This window comes from Aulonocara sp. 'chitande type north' Nkhata Bay, linkage group LG17 (genome assembly GCF_057382095.1).
Source record: "Aulonocara sp. 'chitande type north' Nkhata Bay isolate Kocher_YH1m ecotype deep benthic linkage group LG17, A_spYH_male_GT1.1, whole genome shotgun sequence".
In the NCBI taxonomy this organism is placed as follows: Eukaryota; Metazoa; Chordata; class Actinopteri; order Cichliformes; family Cichlidae; genus Aulonocara; species Aulonocara sp. 'chitande type north' Nkhata Bay.
Window position 1 is genome coordinate 41,385,310 of NC_141360.1, and position 27,877 is coordinate 41,413,186.

General features: G+C 44.1%; 3 protein-coding genes across 6 annotated transcripts; 2 read left to right on the top strand and 1 right to left on the bottom strand.

Annotated features, from left to right (window-relative positions):
* Window positions 1-83: 83 nt before the first annotated feature.
* On the top strand, window positions 84-12,766 carry axdnd1 (axonemal dynein light chain domain containing 1). Its single transcript, XM_086268682.1, has 24 exons — window positions 84-289; window positions 3,580-3,734; window positions 3,814-3,917; window positions 4,033-4,126; window positions 4,237-4,322; window positions 4,420-4,476; window positions 4,644-4,752; window positions 5,110-5,231; window positions 5,415-5,555; window positions 5,723-5,827; window positions 5,943-6,063; window positions 7,605-7,706; window positions 7,784-7,950; window positions 8,042-8,111; window positions 8,227-8,461; window positions 8,528-8,729; window positions 9,079-9,172; window positions 9,355-9,548; window positions 9,736-9,820; window positions 9,916-10,059; window positions 11,554-11,655; window positions 11,754-11,845; window positions 12,306-12,445; window positions 12,533-12,766. Exons 1-24 carry the CDS (start codon window positions 220-222, stop codon window positions 12,646-12,648), a joined length of 2,907 nt encoding a protein of 968 aa, XP_086124808.1. The 5' UTR covers window positions 84-219; the 3' UTR covers window positions 12,649-12,766.
* On the bottom strand, window positions 12,553-17,613 carry nphs2 (NPHS2 stomatin family member, podocin). The gene is made up of 8 exons (XM_086268687.1): window positions 17,209-17,613; window positions 15,239-15,541; window positions 15,043-15,146; window positions 14,857-14,929; window positions 14,361-14,443; window positions 14,014-14,273; window positions 13,714-13,792; window positions 12,553-13,594 (listed from the first exon to the last, which is right to left on the bottom strand). Exons 2-8 carry the CDS (start codon window positions 15,525-15,527, stop codon window positions 13,394-13,396), a joined length of 1,089 nt encoding a protein of 362 aa, XP_086124813.1. The 5' UTR covers window positions 15,528-15,541; window positions 17,209-17,613; the 3' UTR covers window positions 12,553-13,393.
* Window positions 17,089-27,321, top strand: tdrd5 (tudor domain containing 5). 4 transcript variants are annotated; one of them, XM_086268684.1, is made up of 19 exons: window positions 17,089-17,258; window positions 17,391-17,452; window positions 18,170-18,413; window positions 18,504-18,706; window positions 18,978-19,284; window positions 19,447-19,622; window positions 19,884-19,967; window positions 20,223-20,279; window positions 20,513-20,675; window positions 20,900-21,006; window positions 21,160-21,362; window positions 21,463-21,672; window positions 21,761-21,827; window positions 22,014-22,205; window positions 22,283-22,417; window positions 25,267-25,329; window positions 25,423-25,530; window positions 25,638-25,815; window positions 26,744-27,321. In XM_086268684.1, the coding sequence occupies exons 3-19, from the start codon at window positions 18,170-18,172 to the stop codon at window positions 26,809-26,811; spliced, it is 2,565 nt and encodes an 854-aa protein (XP_086124810.1). In that variant the 5' UTR covers window positions 17,089-17,258; window positions 17,391-17,452; the 3' UTR covers window positions 26,812-27,321. The 4 variants fall into 4 exon arrangements, with proteins under 4 accessions (XP_086124810.1, XP_086124811.1, XP_086124812.1 ...); XM_086268685.1 differs by lacking the exon at window positions 17,391-17,452; XM_086268686.1 differs by lacking the exon at window positions 17,089-17,258 and having other exon boundaries at window positions 17,277-17,452; window positions 25,638-25,806.
* Window positions 27,322-27,877: the final 556 nt, after the last annotated feature.

Consider the following 27,877-nt stretch of genomic DNA (forward strand, 5'->3'; position numbering starts at 1 on the left):
AATAAATAAAAGTATTTCTGTTTATTTCACTTCTAATGTTCAAACTACAAACGCACATCCAGCGCAATGAACGCGTTCCCAAGGCAACGCAAACAGGAAGTTGGGGAAGCTCTGAGGGGAGCGAAGGAGACAGCTGTGTTAAACGGACACAAGTGGCCGCTCGCTTTTCCGTGTCTCGTCTCCGAGATGTTAGAGTAACGTCCCCGCCGTGACTCCACGATGTCCGCATCAACGAGGGCCAGTTCAGCGCCGAGTTTGTCGAGGCCGGAGCGGACACCGGACACCGCAGGTGACGCTAACGGGCACACTCGTGACAGTAGCTACTGCCCACGTCTGTTCGAGTGGGTCGGGGCCAAGAAAGCGAAACCCTCCGAGGCACGCTTCAGTTTAGAGCCTTAAAGAAAGCATCGCATGAACTTAGTGTTTCTACATTCAGAGCTTTGCATTTAACATCAGTAGGATCAGTCACACAGTGTTGGTCAAGTTACTTCAAAATAGTAATTAGTTACTAATTACTTCTCCAAGAAAGTAATCCAGTTACTTTACTGATTACTTATTTTCAAGAATAATTAGTTACTTTATCTCTTAGCTACTATTTAAAAACATGAGACAACCCAAATACGTCATAAAGCAGACCTTTCAGGTCCATCTTCTAAAACGGCATCAAATGAAAAAGCTTCTTTTTAAAAGCAAAATGAAATAATACGCGACAGTCTTTGACTCGAAGAAATTTCATTAACATTTAAATCTATTTCCTGCATATTCCAACACATAAAATAAAATAATGTTTTGTGTTTACACTCTTTCAAATAGATGCAAGTAAAACACAGCAAAAAGAAATCAAATCACAGATTCAGCAGCACTGAGTCCTGTCGGGTGGAGGTTTGTCCACAGCACATGTCAGTGGGAGGATCCGGGGTTTCTCTGTGAATGTCACGTTCCGTGGCAGCGTGCTCGCTGCTCGCTCAGATTTCAAGTTTCATTTTTTGCTGTAGAAAGAAGTTTTCTTCCCACGCAGAGTGCACAGCAGACGCTAATGTTTTTGCCACTTTTTACAGAATCAAACTTAAAGTAATGTGATTACTTTCATGCTTTAAACGCTGCATGGTCGTACTCTCTCTGCACGCCATATTATCCATTGTTGATCTGCACATGTCTGTCGCTGCCACGAACGTCACACGCTCGTACGTGACTGTCATGAGACGCTCACAAACGACATCATGGTTTAGTAACGCAGCGTGCTTACAGGAAAGTAACAGTAATCTAATTACTTTTTGCAACAGTAATCCCTTACTTTACTAGTTGCTTGAAAAAGTAATCGGATTACGTGTTATTGTCCATCTCTGGTCGCACACAATCCCTTTGTCTTGGAGCTGTCTGCAGGCCTGCACCACCTTTTGCAATAATAAATAAAAGTCAGTACTTTTATTCATGCTTTATTTTTTTAAACTTTAGTGTGACTAACATGTTACACCAACACTAACAAGGGTGCCAAGGTTTGTGATACTTTATATTTTACTTTATTTTATTTTATTACTGGTGTCATTATTGTGCAGTGAAGAGAGACAGGACCCAAAAACGCAGGAATACAAACTAACACAAGCTACACAGGGAGGAAACAAGTACAAAGAAACTAAAGACCTGACACACGGAACATGGGAAATGTCACGGATGACACGCCGACGATGCGGCAACGAACAGAGGAAGACGAAGGGCTTAAATACGCAGAGAGATAATGAGGGAATGAGACACAGCACAGCAGCTAACACAGCACACGAGACTGTCAAAGTAAAACAGGAAGCAGGACGCACTCACAAAGACACGGACTTGACTGACTGGGGAGACACGGGGAACATGGAGCACAAGAAGAGCACAGACGCAGAAACCAAGACACTGAAAATGATAAATAATAATGAAATCAAAGACTATTTATAATTCAACACAAAACACTGGGACACAGACTCAGGACCAGTTATGTTCCCTAAAGGCTCTTCTCTCCCAGTATAACTATAACAGTGCAGATGTGCACAACATTTAATGAGCCCTTCCCTCGTCCATGCATTTATTACCAAGTTTCATAAAATTCAACTTGTTAGTTTTTTTGCAAATTCTGTCTGACGACATTAAATAAATGGCTTTGATCACACACTGTGCAGGATTAAAGTACAGGTAGTTGATGCGTACTGTGCAAAAGGCTTCAGTCACTCCTTGCTTCTTTATATTTTGCTACCAAAGAGCCAGACTTTCTTGTAATTATTTAAGGTGGAATTGAGCGATAGTTCTCCAAGCTTTTTGAAGGTCTGTATTGAACACGAGGAATATGGATGGAAGGGTGGATGTCAACAAATGGCTGAGGCCAAAATAGTGGAGTGAAAATCAGTGGAGAAGATCTAAAGGAGTGTTTTGTGTTTTTGGTCCTTTTATTCTTCTTTATTTCATCGTGTTCTCTGTGTGTCTTTTATTTCCTAGTTTCGTCTGCTTATACTTCTAACTTTATTTAGTGCTTCTAGTTTTGCTTGTCTGAGTATTTGGTCCTGTTCATGTTTGGTCTCGTCTTACCCCTGCGTGTTTCCTTCCCAGCATTTGCTGCATTGTCTTCATGTTTGTCTAGTTGCCTGTTTTCTGCAGTCATGTCTCTGTGTGTGTTTGTGTGTTCCCATTACTTCCTGTTTTACTTTGGTAGTCTCCTGTCTGTGTACACCATGTTCTGTTTTGCTTCTCTTACTTTTTTTCTTTCTTTTTTTTTCTTTTTTTGCCTGTCCCGTTTGGCTCTTTTGCCATCAGAATTGTTGTCTAAAGGCAAAGAAAGATGCCCAACGGATTTACTTGCTTCTCTTACTTTGAAGGCACCCCATCTTAGTCCCAGCTGTGTTTCCTGTTCCCTTGTCACTCCTCGTGTATTTAAGCCCTTTGCTTTCTTCTGTCCAGCGCTGCGTTTTCCTGCTTTTCCTAGCGTTCTGCAATAAAGCTGTCTTTGAGTCTGCATTTTGGCTCCTTCGTTCCTCCTGCCTGCAGCACACAGGACATGACAGTTTTGTGAATTCAGATTTGAAACTTTTTATTCAAACCTTCATCAGTATGTACAGAGGAGGTCAGGGGAGATGCACAGCAGTGTCTACATCCATCTGTAAAACATGGTGGAGCTCGTGGTGATGGTGTACTGGCTGAAACGCTGGTCTTGTCGACACTGATGGAGTTATCTATGCAACAAAGTGCTGTCAGAGTTTGATCCACCGTGTGACACAGTGTGGATCTGATTGGCAACAGCTTCGTTTTTCAGCATGACAGTGATTCCATGTATTTTTGCACATTTCAGTAAATAACTGAACTTATTCTTCCAGCAAAATATCAGGAAATTAGGGGTCACTAAAGACTTCTGCACAGTACTTGTTGTTTTAAACTTTTTTTCCTAACTTGTGACAAAGCCAAAGAAAGCTGATGTCTCCTTGTTCTTTGTGCGTGATGCAAGAAAATCCAGAAGCTTTATTATGCACGTAGACATCTAACAGTGAAACCTAATGTCCCCTAAAATCAGGTCTGAGTTATTAAGCTGTTCTGATGGGTTTTGATCTTTCTCAGTGGCAGAGCTGAATTTTCAGGTCCCGGTGGAGAGCACCAAGACGCAGCCCGCTGTCAGAGGGCAGATCGTCCCACACGAACTTCTGCTCAGTCTAACCTCCACTGTGTGCAAGAGGAGAACACCGGGGCAATCTGCACACGACCGACACTGCGAGGTAGCATCAAACCCTCTTTTACGTCTACATGACCACACAACAGCTGATATAAAACAACCTGGACTGACTTTGTATCTAGAGCTATGGAATCAGACGCCCTGATGCAGTCTGGCATCATCCACTCGGACGCAAGAAATACAAACACTTTCTGGAGCAGCCAACATCCCTGACAGGAGCTGGCAGGTCAGTCAGGTTCCTACAAACGTGGAGCTGATGATGTTTTATTATGTCAGTATTTAGTGCTCAGTTTCTCATCCACATATATTTACTCCTTTCTTCATGGATGGTGTCCTTATAGGGATATTTCTTTCCTGTGTGACGCCATGGTAACCAGAAAGAAGACAACACTCCTCCCACCAGTTAGTGAAAAGCAGGTCGTTGGTGGCGCGCAGGTGAGCCGCCTGTTTCTCTGTGTGTGCATATACCTGTTTGCTGCTGTCCATGTGAGCGTGTGCACACATGCACGGCGCGAGGTGATGATCGCGGCCGCTTTGTCTTTCAGAACTCGTGCGTCTCCGACAGTTTTATCCCGGAAGAATTTCACATAGTGAAAAATAAAGGACTACGGAGCCTCGAGTTCTACGAGGAGTGAGCTTCACTGTGTTCAGTCTGTCTGTCGATTATCGCCGTGTGTCTGATGCTGTGATCGTGTTTAAAGCACAACTTTAACGCGTCTCTTCCACAGTGCATTCACAGTGCAGCTGAGGGATGAAGAGCAGAGGCTGCGGGTCCTCCCTTCACTGTGAGTTCACAGATATGAATTCCTCTCATTCATAATTAACCTTAAGTGATGTAGTAGAAGAAGTTGTCCTGCTGTGTGCCATGAAGTAGGCGGTGCTTGGCAAGACCAGGGTTAAGGGAGCGTTTAAATGTGTAATATTACACATTTCTGTATGTTTTCGTGTCCAGGAGGCCCAGTGGGAGGCTGGAAGCGGTCCAGCTGATGGGGATGATGGATGACATGCTGGAGAAGGCTGGAGTGGATGAGCAGAGCGAGGAGCTGGCTGAGCTTTCACAAGTAGGCAGGCAGAGAAACATATGTAGTCATGCAGCCTTTACGTGGAAAAATGGACCAAACCTCGGAAAATATCAGGCGATCCTGGAAAATATTGATATTTCAGTTGCTTCAGCCTGCAGCTGCAAATCTGCACATTTACAGCCCACCTTCACCTCGGGTGTCGTGTCTGATGTCTGCTCTGTTCTAAATCTTTCTGTGTCCTCCTGCTGCCGACTGATCTTTTGTTAACATTGCCATCATAAGTGTAATAGATTTAGAGATTTGAGTATAAAACACAGAAAAGTCAGAATTTGTGGTGCTGCTTGGAATATCCGATCGTGTAGAGTGTGAGAAGCCGCACAATGACTTGTCTTCCAGCTGGAGGGTCTGCTTGAGCTCGTGAAGGTTGAGCAAAATATCTACAACATTGTCTTCCATGAACTGATCAGGCAGGTGAGCGTGGGCTGTGCCGAGAGAGGACAGCTGCTTGCCAAACTCAGGTTAGCGGCACACACATCAGAGGAAAGGCCACAAGCATAACGAGCCTTAAAAGCAAAATATGAATGAGACATGAGTCTGCAGTGGCGTTTTGTTAATAATTCAAGTTAAATGTAAAAACTGAAATCTTGGTCCAGTAATGACCTCTGCAGGGTCTGTGTCACAGCAGCCGTGTGTTTGTTCAGACAGCGCTACCAGTCGCTGCTGGATCGAATCCCGCGGCGCCTGAAGGCTTTGCACACCGAGGTGGTGGCCCAGCGGGCTCTGGATCGTCGGCTCACAGAGGAGATCCACCACATCAAGTTATCCATTCATCAGCTTAGCGTGTACGTACGATCAGACTGGGGGGTGATCACGAGTAATATTACCACGTGCTGCTCCAGAACAAATAATATATGTCGGACGTTTGATGTTAATGTGCTGATTACAGATGTGCAGATATGAAAATGTGCGTGTATTCATTGCTACGTGTGTGTCTGCGTTGTCTTCATAGGGAACTTTCTAAAATCCGGGACCACGATGCTTTTGTTTCCCACCAGGCGGAGCACGCTCACTGGCAGCTAGCCGAGGCACTCAAACAGACTCGCACCGACTCAAAGTTAGTCCAGAGATCATTACATCGACTGGATGCATTTAAATCCTGAGTTATGAGCCTTGTTTTACTGATGATGGATGGTCAACGAGTTTTGTGTTGTGAATTATGCTCTTTACAGTGTGGTCCAGGCTTACCATCAGCTGTATGAGCTTCAGAGAGCTCGCCTGGAAGCTCAGCTGATCCACATGACCGAAGACAGAGACTGCTGGAGCCAGTTTACCCTCTGCCTCGCCCTGAAGGTGTGTGAGGTGTCTTTGATTTGACCTGGTCTTACTTTCATTTTAGAGTGAGAAACATGACTGTTATACCAACTCTATGGTCAGCTCTCTGTGGAGCTCCAAGGCTAACAAAAGAGGAAGTGAATTAAAGGACACAACATGCTCAATGTAGCTTTCCCCTTAGCATTTCATCCATAGTAATACTTATAGCAGCAGTATATCAACCAATATGTCCCAACCACACAAGCTATCTATATCTATATATATAGATTTACAAAACCTGATTGATTTTTTTAAAAGTAATGAATAGATGCTTCAGCCATCCTGTCACGGCGGGTGAGAAGAGCCGTGTGAAAATAATAAATGAGGATCCAATCGCAGGCAGTAGTGGAGAAGTGAAGGTGGTTTATTGAACACGAAATAAATATGGACAAACAGCAAATGGAGCCCGAACTAAACTAGACTGGAAACAACTAAACTACAGAGCACAAACCTGGACAAGAATGAGAACGAGCAGAGGAGACAGCAGGGAGAACACACGGGTGAGACATGGGGGACACACAGACGGACCAGCAACTACAAACACAGAAGACGCGACTTAAATACACACAGACGAGACAGAGGTAAAACTGAACACACACACACACACACGAGTCGCAGACCTTCACAATAAAACAGGAACAAGAAACCATCACACAAAGACGCAGACTCGACATAGAGAGACAGACAGAAAATGACACATGGAACTAAACTAAACCTGCAAAAACATGACAACTCAAAATACCAGGTCAAACTGACCCAGAACCGTGACACATCCACCCTTTTGAGCTTCCTCCAAAGGGTGGATGGCCTCGCCCTTAGAGATAGGGTGAGAAGTTCAGCATCTAGGAGGGGCTCAGAGTAGAGCCGCTGTTCCTCAACATCGAAAGGAACCAGCTGAGGTGGTTCGGGCATCTGACAAGGATGCCTCCTGGGTGCCTCCTGGGTGAGGTGTTCCTAGGATGTCCCACTGGGAGGAGGCCCCGGGGCAGGCCCAGGCCAGCCGAGAACGCCTGTGTGTTCCCCCAACAAGCTGGAGGAGGTGGCTGGGGAGAGGGAGGTCTGGGCTTCTCTGCTTAGGCTGTTGCCCCCATGACCCGGCCTCGGATAAGCAGAAGAAGATGGATGGATGGGAGAAACTGCTGTACACAGTGTTATTGGTGGTGTTGCACAGTTTATCCATCAGAGGGCATTTTGCAGCTCCCCTGTTCGCAGCACTGGTTTGGAAACAACAACCAGCTGATCACAGAAGTCGAGTAGAACGTAAACGTATATTCCAAGACTCAAGATGATTTTGTAACTTTGCTGTCATATTATCTTAGCAAGGACTCATAAATAACTACACATAACAAATGCAATGAAAATCTGTTTATGTTTCATGTGTCTGAAAGTAAAATCTCCAAATGTCGGTCTAAAAGTCGTTTATCACTCAGACTCTAATATTTAAAGTGTTTAAATTAAATTTCTGCTCAAAGATACAAAGTCAGAAACAGCAGTAATATGAAGCTTTTTATTTTTGTCAGGTGATCAGTGTGAAGCAGCTGCATCTGGTCAGTCAGCTGCATATCAGTGAGCAAAGCTGGTTCAAGACCGCAGAGCACTGCATCCTGTTTCTCACATCTAAGGTACAAATCTTTATTTTTATAAATAGCCCTGCTGGTTCAGTTAGACTCGGGCTGTAACAGCGACCCTCCTGCTGCAGGACACAGAGTGCATTAACATTATCATGGAGAGCACAGACTACTGGAGGAAGCAGCTGGCTGCTTTCATGTCCCAGCTGAAGCAGACTGAACATGCCCACTGTGCACAGATCAGTGCCATCCAGCAAGGCATCAACAAGTGGCTTTCCTTCTGCTCCTCAAATAATAAGTAAGGACAGTTAAAATGCCCCCTGGAACTTTCACTGACACCTTACAGTCACTGTGTGATTCTCCAACGCTACGTTTTCTCCTTTCTCAAGGCTTCCTGAACCCAAATATGATAAAACATCAGTGGAAGAGATTCATGCCGATTTGCAGCAGTGGTCAAATGTAAGGCTTGTGTGTCTCACCTTTGTCATAGTTTTAGAAAATCTTCCTTTTTTAATTGGAGATGAACAAACCGTCTGCACATGATTAAACACCAGGAAACATTTGTTTTGTCTAGATGTTAGCACTGCTGTGTGAACACTACCAAGGCGAGAAACAGCTGAACTGCCAGCAGACACTTAGTGAACTCAGTAATATCCAGGAAACATGGCTGAATATGAGCCTGCAGCTCTTTAGAAGACACCCTTCAGCTGACGGGGGACCTCCTGAAGGCCAGCACGCCCAGAGAGAACTGGACAAAGAGCTGTGTGAGCTCCTCAGAGAGCTGGACGTTCAAGTGGATGGAGAAAATGGTGAGAAAATGGTTTAATCATTCTTGAAATATGGATAGACCACGTCGCTGAACAATGCCGTTGCAGGGCTCCATGGAAATGTGATGTCACTGCACGGTCTGATGGAGTCCCGGGGATCCAAACTTGCCGCGGTGATTGAAGATCCCGAAAAGATGGCCGTCTCTGATTGGTTAGAGCTGGAGAGAGCGCTGCACAACTGGAAGAGTTTGGCTGACGAAGCTTTTCGGCACTTCTCCAACAAAACGGACAACAATAAACCGGATACTTGGTGAGTGCGGGTCCATAACACAAACTAACTTTGAGAAAGACAGTTTTTGTACTTTTGCTGGATTTTAACTCAAGCAATCGAGATGTGATTTTGCATCAACGCTCTAAGAATTACAGTTTTACACACAGTCCCCATTTTCTCAAAGTGAATTAGACAAATTAACAGAATTTTAAAATGAGCATTGTTTTTTATTCATTTATTGCAGATGTTTTGCAGTTTGGCAGATAGAGGGAAACAAATTGAACTTGTAGAAAAATTCAGCCTGATCTGTTTTCATGCTGAAATTCAAACACTTGGAGTCGTTTACGGCGGTTCTGAAATGCTTCTTTGTGCGTGTTTGTTAAAACAGCGCAGAGGCAGAAAAGCTGTTTGACAAAATCCAGGCGTTTGTAACCAACCTGTCTGACTTCACTGAGGGGGAGAACTTTAGGCTCCATGAAGAAGTGAGTACCGGGCATGCTCAGTAACACCATATTTACATATTCTGCTGTCTTTTGAGTGTATTTGTGTTAAATTGGAACTAACACGTGAGCCCCATGAATACGGTGCTCAGGCACAGCGGCTGTTTTTAGGAGACGATCTGAGTTTTGGCTTCTTTGAGTCTGGATGTTTTCTTTGCTACCAGATCAGATCTGCTCACGTGGCTCAGACTCGGTGGATGTTAGAGCTCTTACTCCTTGTGGTTCCCAACCACAGCGAGGAGGAAAACCAAGAAGAAGAACCCCACCGGTACATTCCAGAAATTTCACAGGAAACTCTGGATGAGGATGCCCAGATGCTGGCTGAGAAGCTGGATCGCTTGTCCAGCTACATCACGAGGTACCAGAAGCTGTTGTAAATATTTTACAGTAACTGTGTGATAAAATAAATCTCTTTAACAGTAAAATAACAACACACGAACCGACTCGAGCAGGTTACGTACTTTTAAACGTTGGAGTAACTTTACATTTAAACAGCGAGCGAGGAAGGAAACAGGTTGTCAAACTCATCTGAAAATGTTGTTTAGTTCGTGCAGCCTGGTCCTGGAGGAGCACCTGAACACGCTGTCAGCTCAGGCTCAGAATGAGATGAACGAGTTCAAAAAGCTGCAGGTAAACACACCTCTGGCACACATACACTATCACTTGTAACATTGGGGCGGGGTCAGTAATAGTTTTGCAATGTCAACTGTGATTGGTGTCCTCAGAGGGAGTGTGGTGATTGGGTGGAGACCTGCAGGATACTGCTCACAGGTGTTAAAGGCGCTCCCGTGGAGCTGCCCGTCACGCCGCCTGCACCTGTTTCCAGCAGTGGCGTCTTGGACTGTCCAGCAGACGGTGCGGAGGCTGTGGTGAGGATTCAACTCCAATAGAGCTCGCACACGTTTGCTAGATTTTTTGGGATCTGTGAAGTAGTCTGACTGGAGCATCAAGGAAGGTGGTAAGTGAGCTGACTCCACAGACGTTTTGGAGGAGATGAGCAATTTATTTACTGTGACCTCCATCATATGTGAAACTTAACAAAACTCACCTTAGATTAACTTATTTAACAAAACTCAAAACCCACATGGAGTCAGTGACACAGCTCACCTCTCCTCCCTCACCTGCATCAAGCAGAGACTGACCGAGCTGCCAGTTTACCTTCAGTTAGTTTAGCCAGCACCACCAGCTGGAGCTCAACACAAATGACTGAGAATTACATGAAGCTCCCCACATTAACACATTTACACAACTAAACGGCTCCATGTAAGAAACAATAAGCAACAAATCCCTTTGCATCCTGACACAAACAAAAGGAAGCATTCCTACATAAAAACCCTCCTCCTGGTTTAACCTGCTGATGTCAGACATGACATCATCAGCACTTTAAAAATCAGGAAATGCTGGGCGGGTCTTTCCCACAGCTGACCTACATGAAGACTGAAAACAAAGAAACAATGTAAGTATGTACACATGAGTTAATCCTGCAACATAATAAAATATAAAGAAACACGTGAGTGTTTGCTTTAATTTGCCAGCAATATAACACTTACACAAAGCCGGGATAGTAAGTGTAGCAATGTTACTTTAGCAAATAAATATACAGAGAGAATAATGTTCTTCATGTGCAAAAGTCAATGTTGTGGAGCAACTGGTGTCACAGGTGGGTGAAGTACAAAAAGGTATTATTTATTATTATAGTGTGTGTGTGTGTGTGTGTGTGTGTGTGTGTGTGTGTGTGTGTGTGTGTGTGTGTGTGTCCCCACGAGTTTGAAAGCATTTTTCAGACTCAAAATGTGGTTTTGGTGTCAGGGTTCGGGGTTAAGCATTCATTCTTATTTGCTGACAAAAAGACATTTCAGACAAAGAAAATTTCTTGGGTGCTGAAAGACACGAAACATAAGAGTTTTGTCAACTGGAGCGTTAATAGCAAGATTATGGAGCTTTGTGTGACACAAAATGAGTGAATTAAATTGACACTTGTGGAATTTAAGGAGTTTTACGAACCTTTAACCTCCTAAGACCTGAACTCTTCCACGACATGCATTTTTAATTTCTCTTTGATATTTGGGCTGATTGGGGCCCGATGAATGTAAAAACAAAGAATTACCAGATTTTTTTTTTAACCGTTTTTTTTTTCTAAGAAAAATCAGAGCCACATATGAGGATATTCATTTAAAACTTTGATAGAACAGTAGCAGTATAATGTCCTCGTAAGTGGATATCAGGCCCATGTAGAGAAAAATTGAGTATTTTGGTCTAAATAACCCAAAATGTGATGCCCACACATGTGGACGCAGGTCCTAGGAGGTTATAATAGAATCGTGTTAAACAGGATGACTAAAAATGTTGTTTTTGTCCTGTAGGGGGAGCAAACTGTTTGTGAGAGCGCTGTGCTGAATCTGATCAATTATGATGGAAACGTTGCACAGAGGAAGCTTGGAGCGTGCAGTGTCCAGCTAGACAGGGTCAGACAATTGAAGTATACATTTTTATGTTGTTGTCAGTTTGCATTGAGCTGAACAGCCCGTGTGTCTGTACCTGTAACCACCTCTGTGTCTGTCAGACGGGCGAGCTGGTCGTGTCTCCGGTGACAGACGATAACCAGAACGCTTTCAAGGATCTGACCACAGTAGGATTACTGCAGCAAGAACTGCAGTGAGTTCATTTTCTAAATAATGTTTGGATGAATTGTGTTTCATGGATATTCCTGAAAATAGTCTTTATTTTCAGGAATTAGTCTTCTTCATTGTAACCTCTCTCTGCTGTTTTCATATAAATGCACACGATACTCTGTAAAAGTCCAGGAATCCCACACAACTATTCCTGAACTGCTCAGAAATGAAAAGAAAGCTTCCCCGTGAGAGTTCAGGCCCTGTTGAAGTATAAAGTATCTGGTTAAACACAATTATAATAATAATTATAAAAATCTGGCTCCTTGGAAGAAAAATTTAACGAAATGAGGGGTGCCTCAAGACCTCTGCCCAATACTGTATCTTTTTACACAATTTTTTGAAAGCACTACTTTAAACTATTGCTATAAACTATAAAACATCCATCCATCAGTCTACACATGCATCCATCCACCGGCTTACTTTCCCTTACCGCCCCTCTTTAGTGATTCTGAGGTGCGAGTGCAGATTGCGGAGAAGCGAGCCCTCAAAGCCGAGGAGGCTCTGCAGGAAGCACTGAAGAAGATTAAAGACCTGGAGAGACAACTGCAGGGTCGCCCCAGTGTGGAGCCCCACAGTACTGAAGGTGCAGATTAACCAGCTGATAAAACCAGACAGTGACACAGCACATACGCATCGAGGTGGTTCATGTCTTTACTGGTTTATGTTTCAGAAAAAAACAAAACACCGCCGCCTTCACCGCAGCCAGAAACAACACCAACTCCTCCGAAGAAAAAGGCAACCGCAGTCAAACCAACGAGCAGCGGCAGAAGGACCAAGAAATGCTGATCGGACCATCGGACGTCTCTGCTTATTTATTTTAACCAGTGTTAAATACTTTTTTGGTTTACATGTGAACAGGAGGGAAGTTTAACAGACACATAAAAACATCACTGACCATCGATGGTACCCAGTTTTTGAGTGTTTATTCCCAGGCTGATGATCGGGGTGTCCAACTCCAGGCCTCGAGGGCCGGAGTCCTGCAGGTTTTAGATTGGTCCTTGATGCAACACAGCTGATTTAAATGTCTAAATGACCTCCTCAACATGTCTTGAAGTTCTCCAGAGGCCTGCTAATAAACTCATCCTGTGATTCAGGTGTGTCGACCCAGGTTGAGATCTAAAACCTGCAGGACACCGGCCCTCGAGGCCTGGAGTTGGACACCCCTGGACTACATGAAGAAGACAAATAGCACTTGAGCATGATATCATTTAGAGGCTTCCTGTGGCTTAGTTTAATCCTATGATATGTGTTTCAAGTGTGGATGAAGGCACATTTATTTCTGCATCCTTCTGAAAATAAAGATTTGTGTGTTTCCTGTTGCATGAAGTAACACTCCTTTGTTGTACTGACTGAACTCGGATTTGATTGCACATTTTACAGTTTGATTATTTGCAGTTAAGACATTAAAGAACACATTTGAGGACTAAAAGCTATGTTCCTTTATGCTGTGTTTGCCTCTTTCTTTTCTACACATGGAAATCACCAGTTTAAATGCAGCAAGAGTTCACCTGAGTTTAACATGAATAAAGCTTCACATCATTGGCGAGTCTGTGTCTGGCTCCTCAGGTGACACCCCGCCGTCCCCCTCCACGCACGGGGGAGGAGGGGGAGGTAGGGGTGACACGTCGGAGTTGAGGCTCGGAGGGAAAGGCAGGACCAAGGCAGGTTGAAGGTGACGGAGGGAAGCCCGAAATCCATCCCAGGCAGCCATCTCACTTTCTGCTGCCTTCACCTGTAGAAGAGAACGGCTCGTGGATGTTTTCATCGCTAATGTTGTGGAGAGTAGAGACAGAAGTTTGGAGCACACAGGTTCAAAGTTGCTGTTTTACAGAAACCGATGTGAGCACTTACTTTGATCTGCTGCTGTCTCTTGGCCTCGGCAGCGGCAGCCAGGCTCTGCTGCAGCTCCGCAGGAAAACTGAGCTCGTCTCTGACAACACAAGCGCAACCCAGCCTGGTCAGCCGTGCTCTTCCAACAAGTGATGCGTTTTCATTGTGCAAGTTAGTATTTCTTTAGATTCTGCCAAAATAAAGCTAAAGCTGCTTTGCTTTGGCTCAGCCTTGACTTCCAGTTAATGAACATCTGCAGTGAAGGAGGCACATTTAAAAAAAGATGAATTACAGAGGAAGGAGAAATGATGTTGGTCTTACATGTCTGCCCTCTCCACCCTGATGCCCCAGCGACAAGCGAAGGAGTCGACCGTTGCTTGTATCTGCTCCCCGATCTTCCGCCTGTGCAGCAGGACGTGGCTGAATGTTTGCTGGGCCAGAACGTCTCTGACTGCAGCCTGGACCAGACTCTGCAGCACTGCGGTCAGACTGGATACAGCTGAGCTGCACAGTGCCACGTTCTCTATCTGGTAATAACACACCGCGCTCAGCTCCGGCCTCACCAAGTCCTTTGTCACCACCTGCGTACAAACATATGAGAACACACACGTCGCAATTCCAAACGGGAATATTTAAATATGTGATGCAGTGCGTGTCTATTTCTGTACCACGTGAGGAGGAACCTTCAACATCTTCAGTCGGATGTCAACTTTGTGACACACGTCGAGAAGTGGGAGGTGGAAAAAAAGGCCTGAAGAGGAAGAAAGACACAGGGGACAGTGGGTGTCACAGTGAGGCTTCTCATGAGCTGCGATTCATAATACGTTATCGACCCTCACACAGGCTGCTGTCTGGAAGCACACATTTCTAATCTTATCCTTCCTGGTAGCTCCTAATGAAAATCTTAGCATCCTCAGCTCCACCTCTTGTCGTCTTGTCAGCGCCATCGTCTCACTGCGGTCTTCCAACCATTAAACTCATCACCACCTATCCACCGTCCGCTCTCTCATCTCCATTTCTCTTGTGCACTGCCCGTTGCTTTGAATGGTAAAGCCCAGGTATTTAAATTCACTCCCTTACTACCTCCACTCCTTGCATGTTGATCTTTCCATAAATAGATAAAAATAAAGTATAAATAAAAATAAGAATGAAATCTGGGCCGACCTGGTCCTCTGGGTTTTCCACGCAGTAGGTGACCCAGTCTGAAGATCACAGCTCTTTCGTGTTCCCTCACTACCTGTGAATCAACATGTGGTTGCTCAAGTGTCAGTTTGATATTCAACACAAAGCGGTCAGCCTATCTTCTAAAGACATGTCAGATCTTTGTAGGATCAGAGGTTTAGTCCGTACTTTGACGCAGAACCAGATGGAAAGAGGGAAGAAGAGGAGAACCAGAGCCAAGACAAAGACCATCAGCAGCCACTCACAGACTCCCAGCTTCTTATGCTTCAGACCTGAAAAGATCAGCAGTCTTTCATGAAGACGTCTCATCACACTTGCAGATATGAAAAACATATATTTAAAAAATAAAAACACTTTGACTCACTGTCATCCTGCTCTGCTGCTTCCAGGAGCCCCACATTCTCATCCTTGACTTCATTATCTCTCACACTGTCTATATCCACCACCGTTGATTTCACCTTCACTTCTGTCTCTTGCTCCATCTTCCCCACATGCGTCCCCAGCTTCTCTTTCCTCACCGATGATGCTTCAGAGAGCTGCTCCACCTTCGGCTTCCTCTGAGGATTCCTCCTTGGAGCCTCTGAGGCTCCCCTGTCCCTCTCCTTCCTGGCCGTCATTCTGGATCTTGGTGGGTGATTGGAGGACTTCTCCATGCTGGCTGCATGCTCTGCAGAAAAATTGGAGGGATTTCTTCCTTGTTTTCTCTTTTTCCAGGTTAAAGAAAAATCAATTTTGTGATTACTGGGAGATGCTTCCCCTCTCGCTGGATGACTGATCAGTAGTACTGCTGTCTACTGTGGAGATGGGACAGAGTCTGTCCCTGTAATTAAAGCTGGGAGCGTGGGAGTACAGGACAACAGTGAGGGGTGTCCTTACCACAGTCTTTTTTAAATTGTATGCCAGTAAACCTTTGCTTTGCCAGTAAGACCATCCAACTCTCCCTTTTATCTCCCTTTTTTCCATAGAGGGCCCATTAAAGACAGACAGGATTTATTAATCCCACACTGGGGAATTTCACATGTTACAGCAGCAAGAATGAAATTAATTCGAGATAAACTACAAAAATAACAACTTGAAAAACATAAATAAGAACAAATGCTTTAGCAAAAATTCTATTCAAGTTATAAAATGATAAAACTGATGCAGCATCAAGGGTTTGACTTTTTTAAATCCACACATTTTCCTCTGGAGATAAAAAAGATAAAAGAAATTTTTTCTATACATGTTACATGTTTGTTTATGGACCACTAAGACTCCACTAATTAATGTGTGGCCTGCAGTGTAAAGCTGAATTTAATGCTGTTAATATTTAACCACATGCATGCAAATGGAAACTTGTTTAGGTTACGTCTCTTCTGTGGCAGAGTCAACACCCCGCGGAGATATGTGGAATACAGAAGTGAGGTTTTTACTGTTTGGACTAATTATCCCAGTGAAGCTCACACTGAGTGTCTTATACAGGAATGTGCAGACGCAGGTCTGAAAGAGCTTTCTTTGTTTGGAAAGGAAAAGACATGCTGTAACCTCCCTGACTTGTGCTTAATTAAACTCAAACCTAATTGCGTGGCCCTCTTGAGGCGTGGAAAAGTAACTCGTATTTTTTCCACGGCTGTTTTCACAAAGAAGACATAGCTGGCTACAAGAGTGACCAGATAGCTGCAGAGTAAATGTGGGGTGAGAGGCAGTTTGAGGTGAGGGAGTCACACTCCTGACAAAGTAAACACAGTGAGGATAAAACACGGAATCTTCGTATCCTCGTGGTCTCTCATTTTAAACACACAAACCGTAAAAACTGTTGTCATCCACGTTCTGCTTTGTCCAGCATTGCTTTGGGTTTCAGGCTGAATGGTTGGTTTTGACCTGTTCAACCTGCTTCCCTCAGGTAGGCGCTACAGGTGCATCAGACTCAAAGCCAAAACCACCCTGAACTCCCACATGGACTGACAACACATCCACTCACCAATCCAAGGACTTCGCTCTACACAGACTACCACCGCGTAATTTACGTGTGATAACCCACACTGTAAATATATACGACTATTTATTTGTATATTTTTACATTTTATATTTTTGAATAGGGTTCATATGCTGCAGAGCCGTGCACCTCACCGCCCTTTCTCTTCCCACACGTCTGCACTGAGTGGGGATGCTCTGTATCTCACTGTACAGTGAATAGTGACAATAAAAGGCATTTTATTCTACTCTATGAACCCATCCATTCGTCTTGTGAGTCTCAAAATGACAAAACTGGAAAAACGTCTTTTGGCTTTTTGTAAATCAAACTGTGGTGGACAGTTTCGGTACGTGGGTGGGACAAAGTGCTCTGCGCCCCACCTGTACGTGCGGTGCTTCTTCTTCTTTGTTGTTGTGGGACCAGTGTCAAGGTAAGGAGTAACAGTTTATTAGCTAGGCAGCTGACTAAAACGGCTTTCGGCTTCTTCGAATTTAAAGTTGTTGGTTTGTTTTGTTGTTGTTTGTTTTGTTTTTTGCTTTGGCAACTGAATTTGTATCGTTAGCAAGTCCTGCTAAGTAGAGGCGCGCGGAGAGAGAAGGTTCGGCCTCTCGCAGCTACCGACAGGTGAGACTGTCCTGTTAGCATTTTGATGCTTTTTGGTAACTAAACCTTAGGCTAAAGATGCTTTTTGAACGATTTTATAACAAGACAAGACAGTTTTTTAAGACTGTGCATTAATGTTCTCCTGCGACTTCTACGTTTCTGGTTCACAAGGCAGGAGCTAAGTCCAGCTAATTAACCCTTGTAATGTCCTCGGGATTTCCATACACCTGTTGCCATACATCCTGGGGTCAATTAGAGGCGGGAGCTAACTAAAGCTAATTAGAGGCAGGAGCTAACTAAAGCTAATTAGAGGCAGGAGCTAACTAAAGCTAATTAGAGGCAGGAGCTAACTAAAGCTAATTAGAGGCAGGAGCTAACTAAAGCTAATTAGAGGCAGGAGCTAACTAAAGCTAATTAGAGGCAGGAGCTAACTAAAGCTAATTAGAGACAGGAGCTAACTAAAGCTATTAGAGGCAGGAGCTAACTAAAGCTATTAGAGGCAGGAGCTAACTCAAGCTAATTAAAGGCAGGAGCTAACTTAAGCTAGCCTGTTTTAGGCTAGCCTGTTTTAGGCAAGCCTGTGGACCTAAACGCAAAAAACATAAAGCCATCCGTTTGCCTTCACACTTAAATTGTAGAATCATATTTAGTAAAGTGGTTTTGTGTGTAGAGAAAGGTAGGGTGTCAGCGGTTCTCCTCTATGCCAGGTTCTTGACTTCCAGCTGCTGTGTTTTCCAGATGTATTCAGGTAAGATGAACCATGAGAACATTTTGGCTCAACTGAAGAAGGAAGTTCGCTCCTTGCTCATTTCATCCAAGAATGGTTTAGCTCCGGAAGAGCTCCTACGAGACTACGCCACCATGTTGGGCCATTCGATGCCCCTGAAAGTCCTGGGCTTCAGGAACATTTTGGATATGAGTCAGCAGATGCCTGATGTGGTGTCCATTAACTTCAGGCCAGATGGGAGCATATTCTTAAAAGGTAGCGTCTCATTAAGGCATCAGCGCTCTTGTCTTTGAACTCTTGAACAGGTTTAAGTATTTGACACTCTCGCTCTGGTTTCCTGTGCAGCTGTTGGTCACGAGACCACTCGACGCATCGAGGAGCTGGTGACCAAGCAGCGCTCTAAGCCAAACAAAAAGGTCAGCAGGGGAGGTGCCCGCTACTTTCCAACTCATTCTGTGTCCCACTATGTGGTCCTCCCAAGAAGAGGCCCCGCTCCTCCAGCCATCCCTGCACAGCTGAGGACGGAGCTGCGAATACTGCTCTCACAAGTATGAATGAAATGTGTTTAATGTTTTGTGTCCATTATAACCTGGGCTTTTAAAGCCTGCTGTAGATTTTGCAGCTGGTTTATTTGCTTGGTATAAGCACAGCATCTTTCAAATGAAGCATGAGCAAAATGAGAGCACAGATTGTTGGCTTTTTTTGCACTTTATAAGGTCTAGCCTGTTAACGTGAATTTTGAAGAGAAGATACCTGACAGGCTTTTCTTTCTTCTGTCACCGTACTCTCAGTGGAGTAATAATGCGGCCGCTCTCTCAGGGTCCCATTAGGTTATCCGACTTGGAGGCTTCTTTCTGGCGCTTCTTTGGACGACCGCTTTGCATTCGCAGCTATGGGTTCTACTCCACTGGAGAGATGTTGGGGGCAGCGGCAGATATGCTTGTCATTAGCCAGAGCAGGTTTGGCTCACTTGTGTTCCTGAGGGAGCATATGATCCCTAGGCCACTGCTCAAATTACCCGCCTCAACAAAGAGGGGTGGACTGATAAAACCAGCATTGCCGAGGACATGCAGGCCAGATTCTGAAAGGCCAGATGTCAAACTTCAGTCGCCAAAAACACCTCCAGGTTCGTCCTTTGGGCTTTTTCTTGTAGTTTTGTTTCGCTCTGTTTGTTTTTTGCACTTCTAACTGTTAGATTTGGTGCCATGTAAATGAAATGAAACTGAGAAATTTGGCTTTGTATTATTGCACTAGTCTGCATTTTGAAACACCTTTGCGTCCTCTTCAGCTGAAGCTCCAGAGAAACCAACATCTCTGAACCAGACATCTACCCAGAATTCCTTGGATTCTGCCCGTAGTGAGCCGGGAACCGTCGATAGCAAGCCGGGGGCGGACGAGAAGAACCAGGAAACCAAAGCTCAGCTTTCCCCAGAGATTCAGCTCTTTGATAACCATGTCCTCCAGGTTGGGTTTCATTTGCAGCTGAAATCCATCTCAGATATGAAATGTCTAATGTTCCATTGCTTCTCACTGGATAAACTGTGGCGCCTAAAAGACTCTGGTTTTGGTCAAACATTTGGGGTGTAATTGTTCAGGCACACTACAGCAGAAAAATCAGAAATAGTGCTGTTACTAAATCCTGTCACGTAATGGTGAGAAATCCTATTTGGTATACCTCGTATCTGTTAAGTGCAGTTTCTTTCTTCTTCTTAAATGTGATGTTAGCTGGAGGAGGGGCTTCGTCAGCAGATCCTGGAGAACGGAGTTGCTGGCACCATCAATCAGGAGCTGAAGGACAAACTACGAGCGGTGAGACCTCGCACCGCTTTATCAGCATATGTCTTTGAGCCCAGTTTTAATCATGCAAGCATAACAAGTGTAAAGTCTGCAAGTGCTGTTATAGTTCATGTATGTGGGGGGGGAAGGACGCGCGAGTATACGACTCGCTCTCAGCCCCTGTCGTCGATCTGAAATCGCCGTATTAATCACAGATGACCGTAAGAGGTCAACAGATGTTAAAGAAAGTATGTCGTGAAAATGATTAACATGTCGACAACTCTGCAGGTCATAGGTCAGACGGACGGCGGATTATCAGTTCACAAACTGCCAGCAGAGTACAAGGTAAAAACAAGTTTGCATGTTTGTGTTGTTAACAGAGAGTTTTCTAAACATCAAACTGATCCAGGATGTTAGAAGCAGAGCCATCCTAATCACTAATAGAAACAACCTGTCACACACACACACTGTTGGCTCCCCCCCACCCTGGAGGTCGCCCATGATCACAGCAGACATTAATAAAAGATGCACACTCATCTTCTCGGGAATCTTAAATATTCTCCTTTCTTTCCTCCCAGAGGTGTTTTGGCGAGGACTTGCCTCTGCAGCAGAGCGGCTTTGTTAGCGTCACTGAACTCATCGGTGCCATGAGTGACACTTTCCACCTAAGACCAGCAGAGGGAGGCAGTGGACAAGACTGGATAATCAGGACCATACGTGATACTGAGAATACACGTCCAGGTGTGTCTTTATCATTGCATCGTTTGCTTCAGCCCGCTTACATGAGGAATGACTATTTAGTGTTACTGTAAATATAAATGAGTGTTTAACCCACATCTTTCTTCCTTATGTTTGTTCACAGTAAAGTCACGAATTACAGTCACGTGTGGATTTCACACGTTGGAGCATATTTGTGCAGTTATGACTTTCAACCAAGCAGGAAATGTATTTGTCTCTGTTTCTAGACTCAAAAGAGAGCGAGAGTTTTAATGATGATCAGACGTTTCCAATTGTCCCACCATCAGATGATGAGAACAACGAGCTGGTTACCAGTAACACACACAAGGAAATGGTTTGAAAACACATTTTTTTTTGTGGTTTGACCAAAGCAAGTAATCAGTGATGCTTGATGCACGGACATTAAAAGTGATGACTCTGAACTGCACTTTACAGCCTGTAAGAGGAGCTAAATGTTATCGAGTGCCTTTTGTGTGTTTGTCTGTAGATTTCTGCAATTCCGGTGCATCTCAGCCCTGCTGTACCCCTCGACGCCCTCCAAAGTAAGCCTCTCAAACCACCGACGCGCCACTGTGCTCGAGAGCTGGTGGAAGTCTTGGTGGAGCGGGTGGAGTCACCCGGATATTTCTACATTCGCTTCAGCGAGACTGAGGAGGCCCGAGCTATGGAGAACATGATCTTTGCGATGAGGTGGTGCATGTGTTAGCAGCAGCAGCTACTGTACGGACTCTTTAACCGTGCCTACTCTGATCAGTACCATCTTTTTCTTTTTCCTCCTCTCGTCTCCTAGACGATGCTACACCTGTCCTCAGATGTCGGAGTGCTATCGCCTTCCCCAGAGATTTGTTCGACGGGGTCAGGTCTGCTGCGTGTCACCTGACGGACTGTGGTTCTACCGGGTGGTGATCCATAAGGTGATCTCCCCCACTCAAGTGGAGGTGTACTATGTGGACTTTGGTGATTTGACAGTGGTACCAACCGCCAACCTCAAGTTCCTCAAGTAGGGGCCTCTGCAAGCTCTCGTTGAAAGGATGATTTAAAAAAAGAGATGTGTGCATATTTTATAAATTTATCTGGCTGTTTCCCAGGTCGGCTTATTCGGTTCTTCCAGCACAAGCTGTCCCATCTTCACTTGCTGGAATTAAACCCACCTCTGTGAGTCTGTGCCTTAGTTTAATTTTCAGTTTCCTTACAAAGACAAGCCTTTCTATAGACTCCAGCACCAGTGCCTTGGTAATGCCAGCGTCTCAGCCATCTTGTGATGGTTTAATTGAATGTTTTGGCTTTCAGTGCTCTTATGGTTTGGATTCATAAATGAGTGTTGTGGTTGGTCTCCTGCAGGGCAGCTGGACTCCTGGGGCAACAGCCGACTTCCAGAAACTGTGCTGTGATCGCACCCTGGTGGGCGCTCTGGATTGTTACAGTGGAGACGTGCTGCAGCTCTACCTGTGTGACACACATACTGATGATGACATCTACATCCACACTGTCCTGCTGAGCCAAGGCCATGGGACACCCTGCAGCCCTGCAGCAGTGAGCAGCACCCACAAAAACACTGGTTTGGTACCATAATCATGATCAGCAGCAGCAGTTTATCATTCTTTTAACAGGATAGCTGTCAGGTCACACCAGTGAGTCTCTACCTGGGAGAGGGGGTGGCTGACCTGCCAGAGGTGAGGGAGGAAATGATTTCATCCCCAGAGCCAGGAGACACTTCTGAAGAGTCTATAATGGACAAACTGAAGGTAGCACACTGGTCTCATAGAAACATAGTGCAGGGCTATAGTGCTCTTGCCCCGTGGGATGTTGTTAGATTTGGCAAAAGATCATTTTATGTTTCTGGATAATATTATTGGGTTTTTAAAAAATGTTTTTATTAGTTTAAAACTATTAGAAAGATTATGGTTGTATATCCGCATGTATCCAGCTGCATTTAGCTGACTTTGGGCGTCAGCTGGGATAGCCTCCAACACCACCTCATCTGCATACGTGGTTAATGCCTCCATTTAGTGTGTTTTCTCTTTGCATAAATATAGATCTTCATTGTAAACTGATAAAGAAAACACACAGCGGTGCATTAGAAGGCCACAGTTATGCAGAGAATAACGTTTCAGACTGTTGGATAAGGTTGAGTTTTGCACCCACGTCTAACATTTGTGTTATTTATAGGTAGAGCTGGGCGATATGACCCAAAATTCATATCTCGATATTTTTTAGCTGGATGGCGATATACGATATATATCTCGGGTTTTTTTTGTTTGTTTTTTTTTTAAGCCATAAAGTAAGAACAAAAAGAGAGTTCTTAGTCAAAGCTGTGTCTCAATGTCAATCAGGCACTTTTATTAACATACAGCATAGATGTACATGAAGAAATTACTCAAAAATAAATTATCAGCATTTATTAAATAATCATGCTCCATAAATAAAAGAACACAATGTTGTTTTTGTGCTAAACAAAGAGCTCACAATTGTGGAGTCAAAATGTAAACTAAAAGACGCTGAGCATAATAACAAAGACAGATTTCACGGCTGCTCTGTTCCCAAGTTCTACTGTGTGACTGACAGCCTGGAGTTTGAAATCCGCTTCGTAACCGTGTCTCTTACAGGTGCCATTTATGGTCCTTATACACACACAATACGGTAATATTACCTTGAAGCACAGTACGTATCACTCCGCGAGGCTCAGCCGTAATGCTCCGACAGTCCATCAAGCGGTGCGGCTCCGTAGCTGACCAAAGTCATACTAAAACATTTTTTGACAGATTGCACATAAGGTGCACTGTCGAGTTTTGAGAAAATGAAAGGATTTTAGGTCGTTAGCTCGCTAACATGTTGACGCTGTCCAGCCCCATGCACGGGGCGATCCGCGGTAACTCATTAACGGAGATTTGCCGTGTTCATCTTGTCGTTGCCTGCAGGTGAAGCTATTGGGGAGGGGTTGTTGTGCTCAGTGAAGGAGAGGCGAGGCCCAGTAACGCAGCGTAGAGACAAAAATGGACGAAAGAGAGACAAACTTGTGGCTCCACAAGTATAATTATAACGTAACATAGACTATATCGATATAAACGATGTTGTCACATCTTATATCTCGTATGAAAATATATCGATATTTTTTAAAAACTCGATATATCGCCCAGCTCTATTTATAGGTGTTCAATTTTAATCAGTTGGGAACAACATCTTCAGCTTTCTAACTTCATTAGCTTAATTAAGATTAATTTCTTCCTCCTGAGCACTTCCCGTCCAAAGAGCAGATATTTGCCCTGCGTTAAACGCTGATACTCGAGCTCAGCACCAAACGACTGCTGCTCTTTGTACAGCGTCCTTAAAGACTGAAATACTCCCAGGATTGTCATTTAAATGTTGTTGTTTTTTTAAATAGATTTGCAGCTTTACGCTGTTGTTGTCTGTTATCTGCGAATGCAGTCTTTGCCTCTCATTGCATTCATTTCTCACATTCATGTAAAGCTTTTACTCTCCACTGTCCATAGTTCTTATCTTTGCAGCCATACTGTCACTGCTGCAGGCCCGCTGCAGCACACACACACACACACACACACACACACACACAGTCGGTGTACACACTTGGCTCAAACACACATGTCATCTCGCTGAAGGGAGAGTTGCAGTCAACGCTGCTTAATGTATAGCTGGGCTGTTGGAAGGTCACAGCTTGTTGTTGGACTATAAATAAGACTGCAGCCAATCGGTGAGTGTTTAATGGATATTGTATTACAAGATTGTCATTCTCTTATGTTAATGAGCAGCAAGTTGTTAAACTGAACATACTGGGAAGAAGATTTGACAGCGTTACAGCGTGTCCAAATAGCATTTGACTGGTATTTTTGTATATTTTATATATTATACACACATTTTTCATATGCTAGTGACATTAGAGACACTGAAGTTATAGATGTGGCTTTCTTCCCATCATTTATTAACCAGCTAGTTTTACAGGACTGATGAGGTGGCTCATCGAAGCAATCCTCACACTGAGCTGCCTGTTTGGCTTTGACTGAGAGCAGGCGTTCTTGCTCAGATGTTGGCGCTTCGCTCACTGTCACATCGTATTTTACAAAGTGAGGAGATGCTCAGAGGTTCTCTTTTCCTAAAATCTGAGATCAGAAGTGTTACACAGACCAGGTCGCGGCGTTGAAGCTAACCTAAGAAATTGAAACTGTGTTGTTTGGAGTGTTACGTAGGTCCTCTTTTTCCTGCAGGGTGATCGTTCTGTGGCCTTCCTCCATAAAAGTCGTATTCAGTAAGCTGTACGGTTCTTACAGCTCTCGGTCGCAGCAGATGGCCCCGCCCCTCCCTGAGCCTGGTTCTGCTGGAGGTTTCTTCCTGTTGAAAGGGAGTTTTTCCTTCCCACTGTCGCCAAAGTGCTTGCTCATAGGGGGTCATATGGTTGTTGGGTTTTCTCTGTATGTATTATTGTAGGGTCTACCTTATAATATAAAGCGCCTTGAGGAGTCTGTTGTTGTGATTGTATGAATAAAACTAAATTGAATTCCAGTTATAGATTTTATTTTCAATTAAAAATGTGTCTGTAAATTAACATTTATGGTCTGCATACTTTGTCTTGATGTACCAGGTTGAAGATGAAATGCCTGCCCTGGAGTATATCTGGGATAGCGAGGTTGTCCCTCACATCCAGGTATGAGCACCTGGCACTGACCCTCATCCACTGCTGTCTGTCCACTGAGGTTAAAAGACTGATGGTGGTTGTTTCCTGTTACAACTTGTTCAGGCTAAGGAGAAAAACCCGTTCAACGCTCTGCTGAAAGACCAAACCGTCACCTGCCCCCTGACACCTCCAGATCTCATTCAGACAAAGATGACCACAGCTGACCTCACGGTGAGATCATCTGAAGAATATTAGATATACCGATTACTTTTTTTTTTTTTTTGCAGGGGGGAGGAGTTGTTTTTAGTCTGTTAATGAAAATGTAATTTTTTCCCCAGACACAGAGTCCGACTGCCCCACCAGCTCCACCCGTCATTAATCCCACTTCCATGAGACCAGAGGAGGTGCTGCACCAGCCTAAGGATTCTGCCCCCTCCATGACCAGACCTCCTCTAATCCTCAGCACCCTGAGCCTCCACACTGCTGCCCTGGGTCAAATTCAGGATGGTACTCTGGGTACAGATGCACACACTGACTTACTTGTGTGCATATTGTGGACTTTTCTCTAAAGTCCACAATATGCACACAAGTCATGTGAGCAAAAGAATGCAGTCTTGGATCCGAGTAACTGCGTCACATTTATATAAATAACTTGTTCTGTAGAGATGAGATTCAAGCTTTGTTTGTGATTCTGAACTTTAGTTCACTTTGTAGTCAATGCTAGATTACATCATCACCCATTACTCATAATGAATTATAGTTCTGCTGCATTTGTGGCAAGAAGTTGTCTTTGGAAAGAATAAGTTAACATTTTGTTCTCATTACAGAACAAAGGTCCTGATTTGCACAAAAAAAGCCTCATCTCTCCTGCACGTGCACACATCTTGTAATGAGATTAAACAGTGACCTTCATTAACCTACATATGTACCTCATTCGCTCCATCTCCCTTACACTCTCTCTCTCTCACACACACACACACACACACACACACACACACACACACACACACACACTGGCCTTCAATGAAATTAGTGTGTTCATGGATGGAGCGAGGGGGTATTGATTTCCACCCTGCTGCTTGCTATGGTGGATGCACCTGCAGTGAAAACCTGACATAGATTCAATTAGACCTGTTACCAGAGCTATTTGACCCAACAAGCTGCTCTCTGTGCGTTTGGCCTGATATCGATACACCGCCGCTCCACCATGCTGGCGCTTGTGCAGTGAGGGGAGGAATAAATACAGTGCTGGATTTATCTACAAACATGCAGAAGTTTGAGTGCATCCCAAAAACATGTCACACTGAAGTTGGCTGACTTACTGATGGCGTGCCCTGAAGTTTATTGAAATTCTCCCTTTTTAAAGAGTTTTTCTATTTTAAAGTGTAGGACATATGATTCACAGAAATGGTTTTAAATGTGAGTCTCGGACTTTGTTTTCCAGATGGACCCCTTTCTCATCGGTACCCTTGGAAATCTGGCGTCACGTTTCCTCTGTTTGGGTCCAGATAGGCTGAGAGTGTCACAGCCAGTAAACACATGTTGCTGTTTTTTTCCTACATAATTGAAGCTTTTTAAATACTGTGAACAAAGACAAAAACATGTCATGACTGATGGAATTTTATTTGGAAAAATAAATGTTATTGCCTGGACTGCTTTAATATTTTTAGAGAACTCTGTTCATCTGACCCTTGTTGTTCAGGCGACCCAGCATTTGTGTTTTTGGTTTAATATTCTTTATTTCTCCTTGTCAACTCCCCGTCTCCTGTTTCCTGTTTTACTTTGATAGTCTTGCTTCCTCCACATCTCGTTATGTGTGATTGCTCTCAGCTGTGTCCGATTCCCACGTTATCCCTCTGTGTATTTAAGTCCTGCGTTTTCCTCTATTGTCGCGTCCTTCCCTGTTTGCTGTGTGTTTTCTAGTCTCCCAGTGTTCTTAGTTTCTATGTTCAAGTTTTATTTTTGTGAGTTTATTTTACGGATTATTTTTCCCAGCGAATAAAGCTGCCGCTTTGAGTTTACTGTTCTGTGTATGAGTCCTGCATTTGGCTCCTTCATCCTGCCTGCCACAGCAAAAACTGGGACATTTTCACTTTTTGTTAAGTATGGAATATTTTAAGACGTCTTAGAGCTGGACGAGATGATGATCGTGGAGATTATTACAGCTAGGAAGGAAGCAAAATAAAAGTGGATTCAATTGTTTTCAATACTAGCGGTTTGGTATTTTTAAGCTGCTAAGACGGAGCTTGTTTTCTTGTTGGATTCACTGAAGGATCCACGTCTGCTGAGGCTGAATTGTTCAAACTCTTTTAATCGTTTGCAAACGTTAGCTCACTAAACTAGTTCATAAATGTCTCTTGTCAGTTTTTTCAGTGTTGTTTGACTTGTAGTTCTGCACCTGCTCTGCTTTTCTCTTTACTGGTTTTGTCATCAGCACAGTGTCGCTGCGACCTTCATCACAACACTTAAGCTGCACTCACCTTGCTTACTGACTCAGGTTTCTGTTGTTGTTGTTGTTGTTGTTGTTGTTGTTGTTTTTTTTTTTTTTAATACAGTCAAGTTCAGTGCAATGCCCTCA